Here is a 17,465-nt window from a genome sequence, read left to right on the forward strand (position 1 = left end):
CCGGTTTTCATTATGCTCAAGTTTAACCTCGTACAATAGAGGATCAGTTTTTAGTTTGAATAAAATATCGTTTTTTATCATAATTTGAAAGAAAAATGCGTGGATAGCTTATTTTCGATACACTCCTAAATATAATAAACTAATAATCAATAAATGTAATTGTTACTGAAAATAGATAGAAAACAGCTGTCACTGACAATGTGCGCTGCGGCGCGGACAAGAACTCAATCGAAAATGCAGTGGAAGAGCTTGAACCGAACTAACTACCGGAACGCATTGATTGATATCGGAATCGAGCCATAAACATCCACCAGATCCATTAGTAGTAGAGTAGTATGAGGTTTTCGAACACCCAAAAAAAATCATTAGACTGTGCGCTACAGAATTCCGAACTGAAGTAGGTGCACGTGGTCAGATAATATAAAAACAATTGAAAGAGTACAAATAGTGCTAGTGAAGACCGCGAAAAGAAAGTTTGAAGATTTTTAATATATAATTCAAGAATTATTAGTTCAAAACTATTTATAATTATTAATTAAAAGCTTTTATTTCAGGTGCAAACAACAATATCAAAAACCACGCAATGCACAGTGGTCCGAAACGGGAAATTAGCGTGACAAAAATATTTTCACTATTAAATATTAGTTTTTTGTAGCTGGTGTCTTCACAAAAGTTAGTTGTAATCAAATGGCGCTCCTTTTGATGAAAAATATTACTAGGGTGGTCTTCATTTAGATTGAGATCTGTAATCTAACTTTCTTAATTGAACTCAAAAATTATTTTGTTGTACAATAAAGTTGTAGGAAATTTTATTTTGAGCGACTTTGCTGAAAAAAGCACCACTATAGCTTTTCATTTGATCGGGTTACATCAATTAGGATTAGAGATACTGTAATATGGTTATTTCGAACTAGTTGGCCATGATAAATCTATGAACAGAAATTTTCATGATCTCGACAACCATTCTAACAAGTTGGTGCAAGTTAGTAAAATGCATAATATTTTTATCCACATCGTGCCGAGACGCCTATGACACTGGCCCTTTTTTTCATCCACTTGTGTATCGAATAGCCTATAAAAACTGGAAAACGACGCACAATGAGTTTTGGTTCTAATACATGCATTCTACTCATTTTAACAAACTAATGATTTTTTTTTGAGTTTCAGGAAGTACTTCGATTTACAACAAATCTATTTTCGGCTGTAGTTTTTGTGTGTCTCATTTCTTGAATGAACAATGTATGGAACACTTGTAGAACTATTTTGATACTATTATTTTGCTGAAGGAAGTATGTTGATACGTTAAGGCGTTTAAGAGCTATGCAATGTTTTTGAGTTTTTTGAAGGTATTTTTAAAACTTATTTAAATAAGTTAAAAAAATAACACCCTTCCAATTTTCTCTTAAATTTTTACTTATATTATGACCTTTCAGGAACCGCATAGGATACATTTTTATCGATCTGGCATCTAATGAATGTTGATATTTGAAGCTTGACTCGTTTTTGATGAAAAAATAATCATAACTTTTTACTGGTAGCTCATATGAAAAAGTTTAATTGAGCAAAATTATGCGCAATGATCAGTACAACAACTCTTCTGAAGACAATTTTTCCGTAGAACGTTTCACAAAAAAAGTTAGAACAAAAAAGTCAATTTTCAGGAGCCACCCTACTTTTATTCGGGAAAATTTATTTAACTCGATCAAATTAAATGCTAGTGTTGGGAGGACCACACTAACGGCAACACTGTTCAGCCGGTAGCTCACAGCTTTTGATGACTGTCAAAAGCCCGTTGACGTTACCGTGCAGGAAACACGCACAGCTGTCATCGTTACGACACTTTACTTCCGATCATGGCTCGCAGTAGAAGTCACATTTTAATGTATATAATATTTTAGTTGTTTTAAATAAAATATATTTGTTTGTTGTGAATCCACCTCGTTTTACATCACAACAAAGTGGCGACGAGGTTAGTTGGTGCCAGTACCGCGTAAATTGAATGGTTCGCTACGTTTCGACAAATAAAAGTTTGCGTGGAAATTGAGGTTAAGTGACCATGTCAGATCCTCCGGGTACGGGAGCCGCTCATGCGGCCCAGCAGCAGCAAAACACCGATCAGTTATTGCTCCAGATCCTGAACCAACAACAACAGCTTATGGCAAAACTCACATCGCAGATGTCAGCCACCCAGTTAACCATACAGGGCCTGTCAAGAGATGAAATCACGTTAGATTCTCTTGCCAGCAACATCGTCGAGTTTGTCTACGATCCAGATCAAGGATGCACGTTCGACACTTGGTATTCAAGGTATGCAGATCTGTTTGACAAGGATGCGGGACGCTTGGATAATGCTGCGAAAGTCCGACTGCTAATGAGGAAATTAAACCCAGCAGCACATGAGCGCTTCACCAGCTTCATTCTCCCGAAGAAATCAAAAGATTTCACCTTCGAACAAATCATCGAGAAGCTTAAAACCATTTTTGGATCGCCAGTGTCTATCTTTCATCGTCGATATCAATGTCTTCAAATTATTAAAGACGACGCAGAAGATTTCGTGTCATATTCTTGCAAGGTAAATCGAGCATGTGTGGATTTCAAGATCAGTGATCTTTCGGAAGAGCAGTTCAAATCACTCATCTTCGTGTGCGGATTAAAATCGTCAAGAGATTCCGATATTCGTATGCGGCTCATTACTAAATTGAACGACACTTCTGAAATTTCGCTGGAGAAGGTAGTTGAAGAGTGCAAGAACCTGGTGAATCTGAAAAAGGATAACAGTCTCGTGGAAAATCCGCGAACGCAAGCGGTCGTACATGCAGTTAAGCAAAGTAGATACAAATCGAAGTCAAACCACAAGCACCTTCGATCGGCCGCAGGTTCCAGTATCGATCGACCAAGAACTCCTTGCTGGTCGTGTGGAGGCATGCATTTCTCAAAGAACTGCCAGTACCGCGAGCATCAGTGCCGTGACTGCAAAAAGAAAGGGCACAAGGAAGGTTATTGTGCCTGTTTTTCGAAAAAGTGTACTTCAAATAAAAAGATATTTACTGTGAGCAAAGACGTCAAGGGGGTATCAGTCAAGAACGTCAGCCAAAGGAGGAAGTTTGCTGAGATCCAAATCAACAAGGTTCCAGTCCAGTTGCAAATAGATTCAGCGTCAGATATTACAATTATATCTGACCAGCTTTGGAAACACATTGGGCAGCCTCCAGGAGTCAGGCCAACATGCAGTGCTAGAACAGCGTCAGGACAACCACTTGATCTAGCGCTGGAATTCTGGTGCGACGCGCAAATCGGCAGCATTTCTAAAAAAGGTCTGTGTCGTGTTGTATCATCTAATCTTGATTTGAACATTTTAGGCGCAGATTGGATAGAATTGTTCGGACTGTGGGACGTTCCTTTTAGTTCAATTTGTCACAAAGTCACCGGTTCGCAAAAGCACAATGTTGATGTGTTACAGGCACAGTTCCCAACCGTTTTCAGCAGTAAAATGGGACTGTGTACTAAGACGAAAGTTCAGCTCACTTTGAAAGGAGATCCTAAGCCTATATTTCGCCCCAAACGACCCGTGGCGTACAGCATGCAAAGCGCTGTGGAAAATGAAATTCAGCGGCTTCAGGATCTTGGTATTCTTGTTCCAGTTGACCATTCAGACTGGGCAGCACCAATTGTGGTAGTACGGAAGCCAAACGGAGCCGTGCGTATTTGTGCTGATTTCTCTACAGGACTAAACAGTAATTTAGAGTCCAACCAGTACCCGCTACCATTGCCTGAGGACATATTTGCGAAAATGGCGGGATGTAAACTGTTTAGTCACATCGACTTGTCAGATGCTTACCTTCAAGTAGAGATTGATACACGCGACCAGTACCTTCTCACCATCAACACACATAAGGGATTGTTTCGTTACACCCGTCTAACTCCGGGCATCAAGTCAGCTCCGGGAGTGTTTCAGCAGTTGGTGGACACAATGGTCAACGATCTCAACGGAACATGTGGTTATCTAGACGACATTTTAGTCGGTGGCCGTACACAAGAAGAGCATGACCACAATTTACATCAAACTCTGCGTCGACTCGGAGAGTATGGTTTCACAGTGAGGATTGAAAAATGCAGTTTTCAAATGTCACAAATCAAGTACCTCGGACAGATACTTGATGGCGATGGAATAAAGCCAGATCCAGACAAATCAGCAGCCGTAGCAAGCATGCCACCGCCACATGATGTTCCATCGTTGCGTTCGTATCTGGGTGCTGTCAATTACTATGCAAAGTACATTCCGGAAATGCGCAACCTTCGGTTCCCGATGGATGAACTACTCAGAACGGGTTCAAAGTGGATCTGGTCGGAAGCATGTCAGCGTTCATTTGACAGATTTCGTAAAATTCTGCAGTCGCCGCTCGCGTTGACACACTACAATCCAAAACTCGACATTGTGGTGTCAGCGGATGCATCCCAGCAAGGAATCGGTGCACGCATAGCTCATAAATTTCCGGATGGAACAATTAAAGCAATTTCAGATGCTTCACGCAGTCTCACTCCAGCTGAAACCAACTATAGTCAGATAGAAAAGGAGGGACTCGCTCTCATCTTCGCCGTAACGCGTTTTCATCGCATGATATTTGGTCGAAGTTTCATACTCGAAACGGATCACAAACCGTTGTTATCGATTTTCGGAAGCAAAAAAGGTATTCCTGTGTACACTGCAAACAGACTGCAGCGGTGGGCACTGACGTTACTATTATATAACTTCACCATTCAGTACGTCAGAACAGAAAGCTTTGGGTACGCAGACGTTCTTTCGCGGCTGATCAACAATCACATTCGGCCTAATGAAGAGTATGTCATCGCATCGATCGAGTTGGAAGAATCAGTCAAGCACAGTTTTGAACTATCTTTAGAAGTTTTACCAGTCACATTCAAGATGATCCAAGATGAAACGCAAGCAGACTCACTTCTTAAGAGAGTTATTAGTTACGTGCAATCCAGATGGCCTACTAATAGATCCGATCTCAGCGATCCACAGTTGCATCAGTTTCAACAGCGCCGAGATAGTCTTTCAGTATTTTCAAGCTGTTTGATGTACGGAGAACGGATAGTCATCCCAACCAAATTTAGGAATCGGGTACTTCATCAATTGCATAAAGGACATCCAGGTGTGGAACGAATGAGATCGTTAGCGCGTAATTACGTGTACTGGCCTGGTATCGATGAACAGATAGCTCAGGTTGTTCGCTCCTGCAATAAGTGTGCTGAAGCAGCGAAAACTAACAGCAAGACCAAGCTAGAAAGTTGGCCTCTTCCACAGCAACCATGGCAGCGAGTGCATTGCGATTTCGCCGGACCAGTAGATGGAATCTACTACCTGATTGTTGTGGACGCGTACAGCAGATGGCCGGAAGTTATTCCTACTAAACGAATCACCACGGCCGCAACGTTAACCATGTTTAGAGAAATTTTTTCGAGGCATGGCATGCCGGAAACGTTAATTACAGACAATGGCACGCAGTTTACCAGTGAAAACTTCGAAAGCTATTGTACCAACAACGGCATTCTTCATTTGAAAACACCACCGTATCATCCACAATCAAACGGACTGGCTGAACGTTTTGTGGACACATTCAAACGGACACTCAGAAAAATTATGACGGGGGGAGAGAGCCTTCGGGAAGCAATTGATACCTTCCTTCTGTGTTATCGCTCCACACCATGCCGTAGTGCACCGGAAGGTAAGACACCAGCAGAATTGTTGCTGGGCAGACGATTGCGAACATCCTTGGACCTGTTGAAGCCTCCTACAGCGTATTACAAATCAGCAGACTCCAAGCAAGAAGAACAGTTCAACCGGAAGCATGGTACCAAAAGTCGGAAATATTTGATTGGTGAATCGGTTTGGGCCAAAGTTCATCGCAACAATACTTGGACTTGGGAGCCCGGACAGGTGCTAGAACGAGTTGGTCGGGTAATCTACAACGTGTGGTTATCATCAGAGCAGAACCTTATCAGGTCTCACTGCAACCAACTACGAAGGCGCTATGGAGCTGAAACTTCAGTCAAGCAGCAGTCAACCGATATTCCCCTGAATATTCTTTTAGATACCTGGGGACTTCGTCCAGCACCACTTGAGCAGGCGTCTCAAGAGTCTCAAGAGATTATTCTGGAAACTCAAACAACGGAAACAAAGAACTCAATTCCCCAGAATACCGAGTCTAGGGAGATTGTTCAACGTTCCCATACACGCACAACGAGAGCAAACAGTCAACAAGAAGCGGTAATCTCACGCCACTCTTCGCGGACTAGAAGAGTACCCGTGAGGTATGATCCTTATCATCTCTATTAAAAGGGGAGATGTTGGGAGGACCACACTAACGGCAACACTGTTCAGCCGGTAGCTCACAGCTTTTGATGACTGTCAAAAGCCCGTTGACGTTACCGTGCAGGAAACACGCACAGCTGTCATCGTTACGACACTTTACTTCCGATCATGGCTCGCAGTAGAAGTCACATTTTAATGTATATAATATTTTAGTTGTTTTAAATAAAATATATTTGTTTGTTGTGAATCCACCTCGTTTTACATCACAACAGCTAGATAAGTGCTTTTTTCAGCAAAGTCGCTCAAAATAAAATTTCCTACAACTTTATTGTACAACAAAATCATTTTTGAGTTCAATTAAGAAAGTTCAAATTCAGATTTCAATCTAAATGAGGACCACTCTAGTAATATTTTTCATCAAAAGAAGCGCCATTTGATTACAAACAACTTTTGTGAAGACACCAACTACAAAAAACTAATATTTAATAGTGAAAATATTTTTGTCACGCTAATTTCCCGTTTCGGACCACTTTGACTTCGACAACGTCAGCGATATCACGCTGTTTTACACTGCTAAAAATCGACACCTTTTTAAAATCTGTTTCGCTAAATACATTTCAAGTTCTAGACTCACTAACATATCAAGTGCGCTTCATTTGTGCTTCAAAATTCCAGCGCAAAGAAGTAAAGTGTGTCGCCATATGGCTCAATTAATTGTCGTTACATATTATTATTAAATGCAGACTTGTTAATATAGAATGCTTTGAACATGAGACTAAAGTGTGTAACTTTATGACAGAGATCAATGTCACAAATGTCAGTTTGAAATGTTGCTGTATTTATGTTTATATGTTTTCTTAATAATCCTTACATTCCCTGACAATCAGAGCTAATAAAATCAATTTTCATTGACTCAAAATAGATGAAAATGACGAGAGATTAATGTCACTCTCAACTTCGCTTGCAAACTACGAGAACGAAATCCATGATCAGTAAATGACATATGAGTAGTTTCAAAATTGTGTTTTTTCTTTCATTTGCCCTTTCAGTCATTTGCTGTTTTCAGTGCAAATTCCATAATAAGCAGTGTCGATATTCAACTGAAGCTTTGAGAATTGAAAATGACAGAAAAAGGTTTCACAATGGCTTTTACCTGCTCGAATTTGTAGTAGTTTTGATTTCCAAGCCAAGCCAAGCGTCACAGATTTTCAACACGATGAATCGTTGAGAGAATGAGAATTGAAATTCTGCTGATACTCCCTGCAGACGTTAGTTTTGTTTCGTCTTGTCGTAGAAGAAAGAGTGACGTTGGCAATTATAATCTCTCATTTTTTTCGATGAGAATCGAAAATGCTTCGTCTCTCTTAGTTTGTTCTGGTCATTTACGAACAAAGCAGTAAAATATTGAAAATGAGGCTGTTGGAATGGTTTTTTTTTTCATTGAGAATGCGTGACAATTTTAAGCTCTGCTGACAATTGCGGAATTGGAGTATTTCGTAAGAAAGAAAGGATTTTTATCCGTACTTTGACGACTCGACGCAGCCACATAGCGAGATTTTCGCTTGTAGTGCAGTGAGAAGAAAATACATAGGTGTATAAATCAGTCAAATATTTCCAAAGAACTATGCAAAGTTTTCCTTTGCTGAGTATGTCAATCTTGAAAACAAAAAAACTATAGTATTGTTTGTTGTATTTTTTACTCACATTTCTCCCGTGTGATTTAATTGTTTGCTAGAACATGTTTGTCGTCAATAAATAAAGCTTTAGTATGTATCGTAACAATTATGGAAGCGAAGCATTAAAAGTTGCAAAATTTACACAATCAATCAACTAATGCGAACGATGATCGAAATTCAGAAAGGTGAAAAAAGCATGTCAGTTCCAGTTATGTCTGTGACATTACCCACCCGCCTTCGTCGAAAGAACTCTAGTCTATTGTTTCAGGATTGACTAAATTGAAAATTTTTTATTAAGTGACATTCAACGAAACACGAAACGAGACAAAAATATTTTCTCTATTAAATATTATTATTTCGTAGTTGGTATCTTCACAAATGTTGTTTGTATTCAACTGCGCATCCTTGATCTAAAAGATCGTTAAGGTGTCGCATGTTTGGATTGAAATCTGGAATCAAACTTTAAATTTAATTTAAATTTAAAAACTATTGCAAAATATTAAATTCACAGCAAAATGGTAGGAAATTCTATTTCGAGCAACTTTGCTGAAAAAGACACCTTTCTAATTTTTCATTTGATCGAATTACATCTATTTTTCGGAGTAAAAGTAGGGTGAATTTAAAAAATTCACCTCTTTTATGCTAACTATTTTTGTGAACGAGTTTTACGAGAAAGTCGACTTCCAAAGATTTGTCGAGCATTTCAATATTAGCTACCAATAAGCATGCAAAATGGTAAAACCGTATGTCTGATTATCGTGGCACATAAAATGTTCATATTTTCTTAGTGTAAATTTGAAATTCGTTGACGTTGGGAAAGATTGTACAAAGTCACAGGCAACTCGACTCGAAAAAAATTTTCGTTTTTATTCTAGTTTGCAACGGGTTTTTTGAATGGTGGACAAACTAATAAGAATGCCTGTTAATAGCAATGCCATGGCCTACTAATTGAGAGCAATTGTATTGAACTATATCCTATACTCTCAATCATTTAAATTCAATCGTATCAGTCATTTTGGAAATGCATTAATTCAAATTGTTAAGCAAGAAATATATTTTCGGCTACATTTTTCTTGTTTATCATTTTTGGAAAAGAGAAATATGATACTAGAATATGTTGCTAGGTTTTTGGTGATTTTTTGTAAGGCAATTTGAGCACTAATATAAATGAGTTAAAAAAAATTACACCCTGACAGATTTCTCTTCAAACTTTTCGTATCTTATGACCTTTGAGAAACCGTATAAGATTAGTTTTTGTCGATCTGGAATCGGTTGAATATTTATATTAGAAAGTTGACTAGTTTTTGAAGGAAAAATAATCATAACTTTTGAGTGGTAACATACATTGCAAAATTTTGTTGAGCTAAATTGTGCGCAATAATTAGCTCGACAAATCTTCGGAAGACAATTTTCTCGTAAAACTGCTCACAAAAAAGTTAGAACAAAATAGGCGATTTTTTGAGAGCCACCCTACTTTTTTTACTCCGAAAAATTTATATAACTCGATCAAAATGAAGAGTTAGGAGGGCGGCTTCTTTAGCAAAGTTGCTCAAAATAAAATTTCCAATATCTTTGTTGTGAAGTGCAACATTTTTTAAACTTAACTAAGAAAGTTAGGTTCCAGATTTTATTCCAAACATGGACCACTCTAATGATCTTTTACATCAAGGAATGTGCCAGTTGAATACAAACAACTTTTGTAAAGATCCAACCACAAAAAATAATAATTCATGGTGAAAAAATTTTTGTCTCGCTATTTTCCCGTTTCGGACCACTGTGCAGTGCACAGTGGTTCAAATATGCAATTTCACGCTCTTAATTGATAACTCATAGGATCGTGGTTTTTGAGGAACAGTATCTTCAGAAAAGTTGCTCAGAATAATAGACGCCATCTTTTGGCAAATTTTATTTTTGTGATCAATCCCCCTAAAAGTGAGATAAAAAATTTATTTTAGCTCATGGTCAACATAGGGGCTAAGTTACTTCGACAAAGTTGTGCAGAAAGTTAATTCAAACAAGTTTGCTGAAGGCAGTATTCCCGTAACTTGAGTGTATTTCATGATATAATGTATTTTCTGAAAAGGGTGTCCAAAAACCAGTTTTTGTAAGAAAACATATATATTTTCAATTTATATGAGTTTTTCATGTTGTTCAAAGTTTTTCATCTTTAAAAACTACACAACTTTCTCAAACATACTATGCTGCTATCATTTCAGTTTAATGAACTAAAGCAATTTTTCATGGTTTTTTTTTAAATAAAATTCTAACTTGTCTATTATCAAAAGGCACAGGAAAGTGCAGACAGGACTTACATATTAAACTACTTCAAAAGAGCTTTCATACTGTGGTTGAATTACTCGTCTGCAGGAGAGATATGTTCTTTCCAAATATCCTTGTCCCGGACATTTGCAATGATAAGGTTCATTGTATATCAGATCAGATTTCAGTATATATTCGTTACCATGGAAACTCTCACAATAACAGGTTTTTATGGTCATCGAAGTCCACAAATAGAAAAGTTTAGTAATAATTACAGACGTTTTTTGAAAGTAACTGTCCGACGTTTTTTTGCAAGTGAGATAAAAAGCCACGACTTCGAAAAAAGGGAATCATCATGTCAAACTACATTATGTCATTTTTTGGTAAGTTTTTTTCTATAGAAAAGCTCTGCGGATAAATACCCTCTATTCATCAGTTAAAGTGGAGATCGATAAACACTTGCTATTTTGTACTGTTTATAATGATTAAGAAGTTTCTTTTATACAAATGTCGGGAGTATTATACACGCGAGCAATCCGGATCACTTACGAGTCGGGATCCCATGAATTGGTAATTAGTTTCATTGGATCCTTTGGTTACAAATATTTGTGAATGGCCAAAACAGTCCAAGAAGAATCTGTCGAACGATGCTAAAAGTCTTTTAGCTGGTTAAGAACACTATCAGCTATCATTAAATAAATACAAATTGTTAAAACATGAGTTTTGAAAACACTTTTTTTACCAGAAGATGACATAACTTAATTTGATTTGATGATGGCTTTTTTAAAAGTCATTACAAAACAGTTACTAAACTATTCAATTTATAGACTTCAATGTGCACCTAAAAAAATCATATTTTGTGACAAGTAGCATAGTAATGAATATATACTGAAAGCTGATCTGAAATACAATGAACCTAATCATTGCAAATGTCAAGGACAAGGATATTTGAAAAGAATATATCTCGCCTGCAGACGAGTAACTCAACCACGGTATGAAAGCTCTTTTGAAGTAGTTTAATATGTAAGTAGTCATATCTGTACTTTCCTGCGCCTTTCGATAATAGACAAGTTAGAATTTTATTAAAAAAAACATGAAAAATTTCTTTAGTTCATTAAACTGAAATGATAGCGGCATAGTATGTTTGAGAAAGTTGTGTAGTTTTTAAGATGAAAAACTTTGTACAACATGAAGAACTCATATAAATTGAAAATATATGTTTTCTTACAAAAACTGGTTTTTGGACACCCTTTTCAGAAAATACATTATATCATGAAATACACTCAAGTTACGGGAATACTGCCTTCAGCAAACTTGTTTGAAATAACTTTCTACACAACTTTGTCGAAGTAACTTAGCCCCTATGCTGGCCCTGAGCTAAAATAAAATTTTTATCTCACTTTTAGGGGGATTAATCACATAAATAAAATTTGCCAAAACATGGCGTCTATCATTCTGAATCTGAACTTTTTCAACTTATCTGAAGATACTGTACCTCGAAAACCACGTTTTTAATGAGTTATCAATTAAGAGCGTGAAATTGCGCTTTTGAACCAGTGTCGGCAAAAGTTTATAAAACAATAACTTGACAATGTTCAATTTCATAAATTTAGTTGATATTTTAGAAGATAAACGAAGTGGGAATAAATTCGTTAAACTTAGTGAAGACACTAGAAATGTTCAAAGAGAAAAAACAATATCTTTTCGGAATAACTAAGAGAATTCTAAATTGAACAAAAATTCGCGGAAAATGAAACACTCACCAAACAGAATTGAATATTTACTAAGATTATACGAGGTTCGGGATCAATTGTCTGCCAGTGGGCGATGTTCTTAGCTATAATCTCATGCCGTCTTACGTTTTGTAATAAATCTTCGAATATTTATTTTGAATGTTCGGTTATCACTGAATTCACTGTAGCAATATTAATTTAATTTTTTTTTCTGAAGAACATCTTTCATACGCGCGAGATGCAATCGATTAGCGAAAATAGTATAAATATTTTTTTTCCTTCCTACGAAGAACAATCGCCAGTCGCCAGTAGCGACTCAGCTGCATTCGCATTTGGTACGGTGAGCATCAAATAAATTAAATAAACACTGCGCTTCGCTCGTCATTCGACTAACACATAGACACCACACCATAGTGGCCAGAAAGAAAGTGTGCAGTTTTCATTTGAAAAAAAAGAGAAAAAACGCAGCACACTGGAAATAGTTTCATGTCAAAAAAAAATAAAGAAAAAACACATGGCCACCAGACCGGCAGCACTGCGTGCCACACTTCGTATAGAGAATTATCGCCTCCTTTTCTTATTAGCGAAGCTGCTGACCCCGTAAAGCCCGAGAGGACGAGAAGAGTCCAGTGCAGTCAGTGGAGGATGCTTCGTTCGTGGCACGCGCGCATAAGGACACTGCTTCAAGCAGCCACCCGCCACGGCACCCACTGGGCAGGCACGGTGGGTCCTTGGTCGGCATGGACCGAGGAAAGTAGCAAACTTCTTACGAAGGGTCGCGTGAGCCGTTCCCTGGCCTGCTCGTGCCGTTTCGTACACCTCACCCCACTTGACTTTTCGCACAGACGGCAGAATGCGTTGATGCATCATTATCTGGACACTCTCTTCTTTCACATGCAGTTCTTGTTTGCGCCAACACACAGAATATTTCACACATGCACAAACACACACGGTCACCAGCGCCTGTACACGCATTCGCCACCAGATTGTGTGCGTGTGTGGCGGAGTGTTTGTGTCGATGAGTGCGTGTGTGGTGCATCCTACGAACTGACCATCATCATCATTTCACACATTATTTTTGCTGCTGTTGTTCCGGCTGTTCTTGAAACACACACTCGAGAATCAGTTCGGACGAATTAATTTTTTTTTTTTGTTTGAAATTGAACCTCCTTCGGATAGGGGAGGAGGCCAGCTCCAGTAGTTCGGATCCTTCTTGTTAGGTGCGGATTCTAGCGAATCCCGACAGGACGAAGACGCTAGCCTTCGAAATTGCCTTCTTCATTTCGAAACTGACCATCGCACTGGACAGACCCGTCCCGAACCCTCGCAATTTTAGTCAAAAAAAAAACAAAGTAAGCAAAGAAAGAAAGAAAAAACATCACTCAAACATACGATGTTTTTTTTTCTTTTCGCTGTGTGGATCGCGCGAAACAGACGTGATTTACGATAATTCGTTTTTTTGCTGAGCAACGAAAACTGGACACACCCGGCTGGGCTAGTGCGGGCGCCCTCCGGATGTCCCCGGATCAAACACACACGTGCATTCTGTTGTTCGGTCGGTCACTCACTCTGCGAATCTTGCCCGGAATCCGGAATACCTGCATTTCTACCTCTTCTTTGCGGTGGAAGATTTCACTGGTCGTGTTATTTTTTTTTATATTACTGCTCCACCAATTTTTTTTTGTTTTCATCTAATCAGAGAAAAAAGTAGGTTTCGTTTTTCTAAATACTTGTGCTGTGGTGTTTGAGTCCTGCAGCGAACGTGCACGTGAATTTCACACTGCCTCTAGGGGTCGTTGGAAGCCGTAGTTCCGTTCGTTCCGCGGCCGATCCCGACGAATCTCTTGCTTCTGGTGTGGAACTCCAAACTACTGAATATGACGCAGCTTTTGAAGTTGTTTCATCGATTTTCGCGACTGTCGTCGGTCGGTTCGCCAGTTCATTTGTTCACTCGCTCGCTCGCTCGCTCGCTCATTGGTCTTCCTACCCTGTCCCACTACCCCTTTGCTACACTCACATACATCCAGTGCCATCGCCAGTCACCACCCCCACCAGGTCGGAGCGCGATTTCAGCGATAGTCACCCGCCGAGTGTGTGTTGTTTAATAGACGGAACCCATCGGTTCTACAGCGGTTTTTGCGCTCCGATCGGTGCGAATCTCCGGCGGCCATCATGACAGTACTGATGTGGTGGGGGAGTGGTGCGAGGATATGCGAGAACGACGACGACGACGGCGACGTCGACGAAAGTAGGCAAAAGAAATGCGCTGGTAGCGTCGCGAATTCTGCGATTGGTGAAAGTTCCTGCAGGGATACAATGTCCCGATGCTGTCTCGTTCTCGCTTGGTTTCGTCGACTAGGACTGCGATTTACGCGTGCATGTCGCGAAACGGTGGGTTAGAGTTATGCACCGATGTTTGCAGAGAGATGACAGTCCATATGATAGAAACGAAAAATGTGTATTGGAACTGATTTACTTGTTGTGTCTTCTGTTCCGTTGTCTAGATAGCTTTAGCATTTATTAAAACATAAAACGAAGGTTTCTTCACGGTTTGTCTTCTGTTCATCAGTGCTTAAAGCAGTTCAAGTTGCACTGGCTTCTCCGCATAGCAGTTCAAATAAAACCACTAACCCGCCACACCACACTTAGCTTGTTTCACCATATACAGAGCACAACCTTCAGGCCAAATTCAATATTCTGAACGACCGTCGATGTCTGAGCATACGTTGTACAACGTTTTGGACACTTTTCAACGCTAGTAATAATTCGAAGAAAAACTTCTTTTCTTTTGTTCCACTGAAGCAGTTGTAAGCTCGTGGATAAACGCTTCAATTCATACGGCACCCAATTGCCTACCTTTCAGTTTTTGCCTTTCTCATATAGAAAGGCTATACAATCACTGTAAAAACCGGCTTTTGAACCGAGGCCCGGAAGGGCCGAATGTCATATACCATTCGACTCAGCTCGACGAACTGAGCAAATGTCTGTGTGTGTGCATGCGTGTATGTGTATGTGACAAATAATGTCACTCGATTTTCTCAGAGATGGCTGAACCTTAGATTCAGATGAAAGGTCTTACGGTCCCATAAATCGCTATTGAATGTTGTCCCGATCCGACTTCCGGTTCTGGAACTACAGGGTGATGTGTACAAAAAAAATGAAAAAATTATCACTCACTTTTCTCAGAAATGGCGTGACCGATTTTCACAAACTTATGTCTTATGGTCCCATAGATCGCTATTGAATTTTCTTCCGATCAGACTTCCGGTTCCGGAATTACAAGGCAATATGTGCAAATCTATGAGAAAATGCGCATTCAATTTTCTCGGAAATTTCTTAACCGATTTTTCAAAACCCCCAGATCAACATAATCCGCTAAGCAGACGTAAAGTTAATGTATTTTGTTGATCCGGAGGTTTTGCATCAGCAGTTCAAGATAATCTGCTGATGCACTGATGAGTCGAAGACGAAACGTAAAAACAAGAAATAAGTCATGTGCACTTTGCACAAACTGGCTACCCACGAGGTACCAAACCCCCAAATGACAAACTAAGATGCAAATGAAAGTTCTTGAAATTCTTTAAAAGGCCCCCGAAAAGATTATCCAGATCCGATTTCCGGTTCCGGAATTACAGTGAGATTAGCAAACATTTTCAATTTCATGTGTATTGTTACACAGGCTATGGCGAAATGAGGTGCAATTTTTTATAAAACTTACTGGTAAATTCATCTAGTTGACAGACTTTGTTAGTTAGTGGATATATAAATCTACTTTGGGACTACTAGCCCCGGTTTCCGCTTCCGAAAGCACCGGTGTTAGTGAAGAAAAGCTACAAAAACGGAACTCACTTCGACTTCTCAGCAACGGTTAAACCAATTTTCACACATCATGATTCAACTTAAAGCTCTCAGTTTCTTAAAAAAAAAATACTGTGCAATTTTATCCAAATCCGTCTTCCGGTTCCGAAATTATAGGGCGGTGAGTATCAAAACTTTCAAACTGTCATACAAAATGTTGCGAAACCGGTACGCATCGGTAAGTGCTGGTACGCCTGAAGAAAACACCACCACCTACCATAAAGCGTGCTTTGCTCGATTTTGTGTAGTGTCCAGGGTTACCACATTTCAATCTATTATAACTTGATATAACTGTTCACAAATTGAAAAAAGTTATGTTAGTTTATAGTATAATCTAAGGTGGAAATAAGCCCATTTTGCGCATGAAAATGTGAATCAAGATTTCCGATTGTGAATCAAAAAACCGAACACCGTAAATTAAAAAATTGGGTAACAAAACTAAAATTGTGATTATGTTTTGAATTGTGGAAAAGGAAATTGAAGACCTTTTTAAATTCTAAGTAAAACCAAAATTTATCTTATCAAAAATCATTCGTTTCAAAATTCATAATAATATCCACAATATGATATGAAAAGAAGATACTGACTATTTTTATTTACTGCGAATCAAGAAATTTGCTTATTTCCACCTCTGGTTTATACCCAAAGGAAGTTTTTGATTTTATTCAAGTTTTGAAAAAATATTTTGACAGAATCTTCTAGTGATGTTTTTGAAAATATAAGTAATATGAGAAAGACCAACCGCACGTAAAATTCCTTTAAAACATGTTGGACGCTTTTTGTTACAGTTGATTCCGTGGAATTTAACATTTTAATACGTTACGCAGTAAAAAATATCTGAAAATTAAACTTAACGTAATTTCGATGCTGACTCAAACAGTGAAGACAGAAGTGTATTTGACACAATTTTCCATAAAATTTAACACAAAGTTCCGAAAATGTATTCTAATTGATACATTTGATTGATTCCAATAATTTTTATAAGCAGCGTAAATTTTAAAATAGATAAAACTATTATTTTTACGTTTCGTCATTGACTCATCAGTGCAGAGCAGTTCAAACTGAACTAATTAGTGCTAAACTCGGCAGTTCAATTTGAACCGCTAAGCAGACGTAAAGTTTCTGTTATTTACAGAACATTTTTTGTTTTGCAACGGAGTGCAATGTCTTAGCGCTAGCTTAGTGGTTCAAATTGAACTGCCGAGTTTATCACTAAGCAGTTCAGTTTGAACTGCTCTGCACTGATGAGTCAAAGACGAAACGTAAAAATAATAAAAACGGTTATGTGCCCTAGCACAAAATTTAGCTAACCCCTAAGTGAGATAAAACTAATTTTTCTGTCTATCAACTGATTTTTACATCATGACTGATTGAGATTTAAATACAGTGTGGGCCATTTAAAGTGATAGCATCGGGCAACCCTATAACTTTTGACAGAATTGCCAGAACGACTAATGACATACCGCGCGTCATTCCAAGGCAATTTTACCATAGAACAGTGTGTACACACCACAAGATAAATGGATGAGATAATAAGCAAAATTATCGGTTCTATGCCATTGAAAACCCTCAATCAATTGAAGAACAGCCTCTATACAACCAAAAAGTTACAGTTTGGTGATT

At 38.6% G+C, this 17,465-nt stretch overlaps 2 protein-coding genes across 5 annotated transcripts in view; one reads left to right on the forward strand and one right to left on the reverse strand.

Moving 5' to 3' along the window:
• Positions 1–13,866, reverse strand: part of LOC131426157 (PR domain zinc finger protein 15) — a 37,203-nt gene extending 23,337 nt beyond the window's left edge. Inside the window, exon 1 of one of the 4 annotated variants that reach the window (XM_058588629.1) lies at positions 13,715–13,866. The gene's annotated coding sequence lies outside the window, so the exon portion shown is untranslated. The other 3 variants (XM_058588631.1, XM_058588630.1, XM_058588633.1) reach the window with 3 other exon arrangements.
• On the forward strand, positions 2,057–6,340 carry LOC131428416 (uncharacterized protein K02A2.6-like). Its single transcript, XM_058592368.1, has one exon. It carries the CDS (start codon positions 2,057–2,059, stop codon positions 6,338–6,340), a length of 4,284 nt encoding a protein of 1,427 aa, XP_058448351.1.
• Positions 13,867–17,465: the final 3,599 nt, after the last annotated feature.

The sequence above is a fragment of the Malaya genurostris genome, chromosome 1 (assembly GCF_030247185.1).
Source record: "Malaya genurostris strain Urasoe2022 chromosome 1, Malgen_1.1, whole genome shotgun sequence".
Taxonomy (NCBI): Eukaryota; Metazoa; Arthropoda; class Insecta; order Diptera; family Culicidae; genus Malaya; species Malaya genurostris.

Excerpts from the sequence above, each read along its gene's own strand:
- LOC131428416 (XM_058592368.1), top strand. The coding sequence starts at position 2,057 with ATGTCAGATCCTCCGGGTACGGGAGCCGCTCATGCGGCCCAGCAGCAG.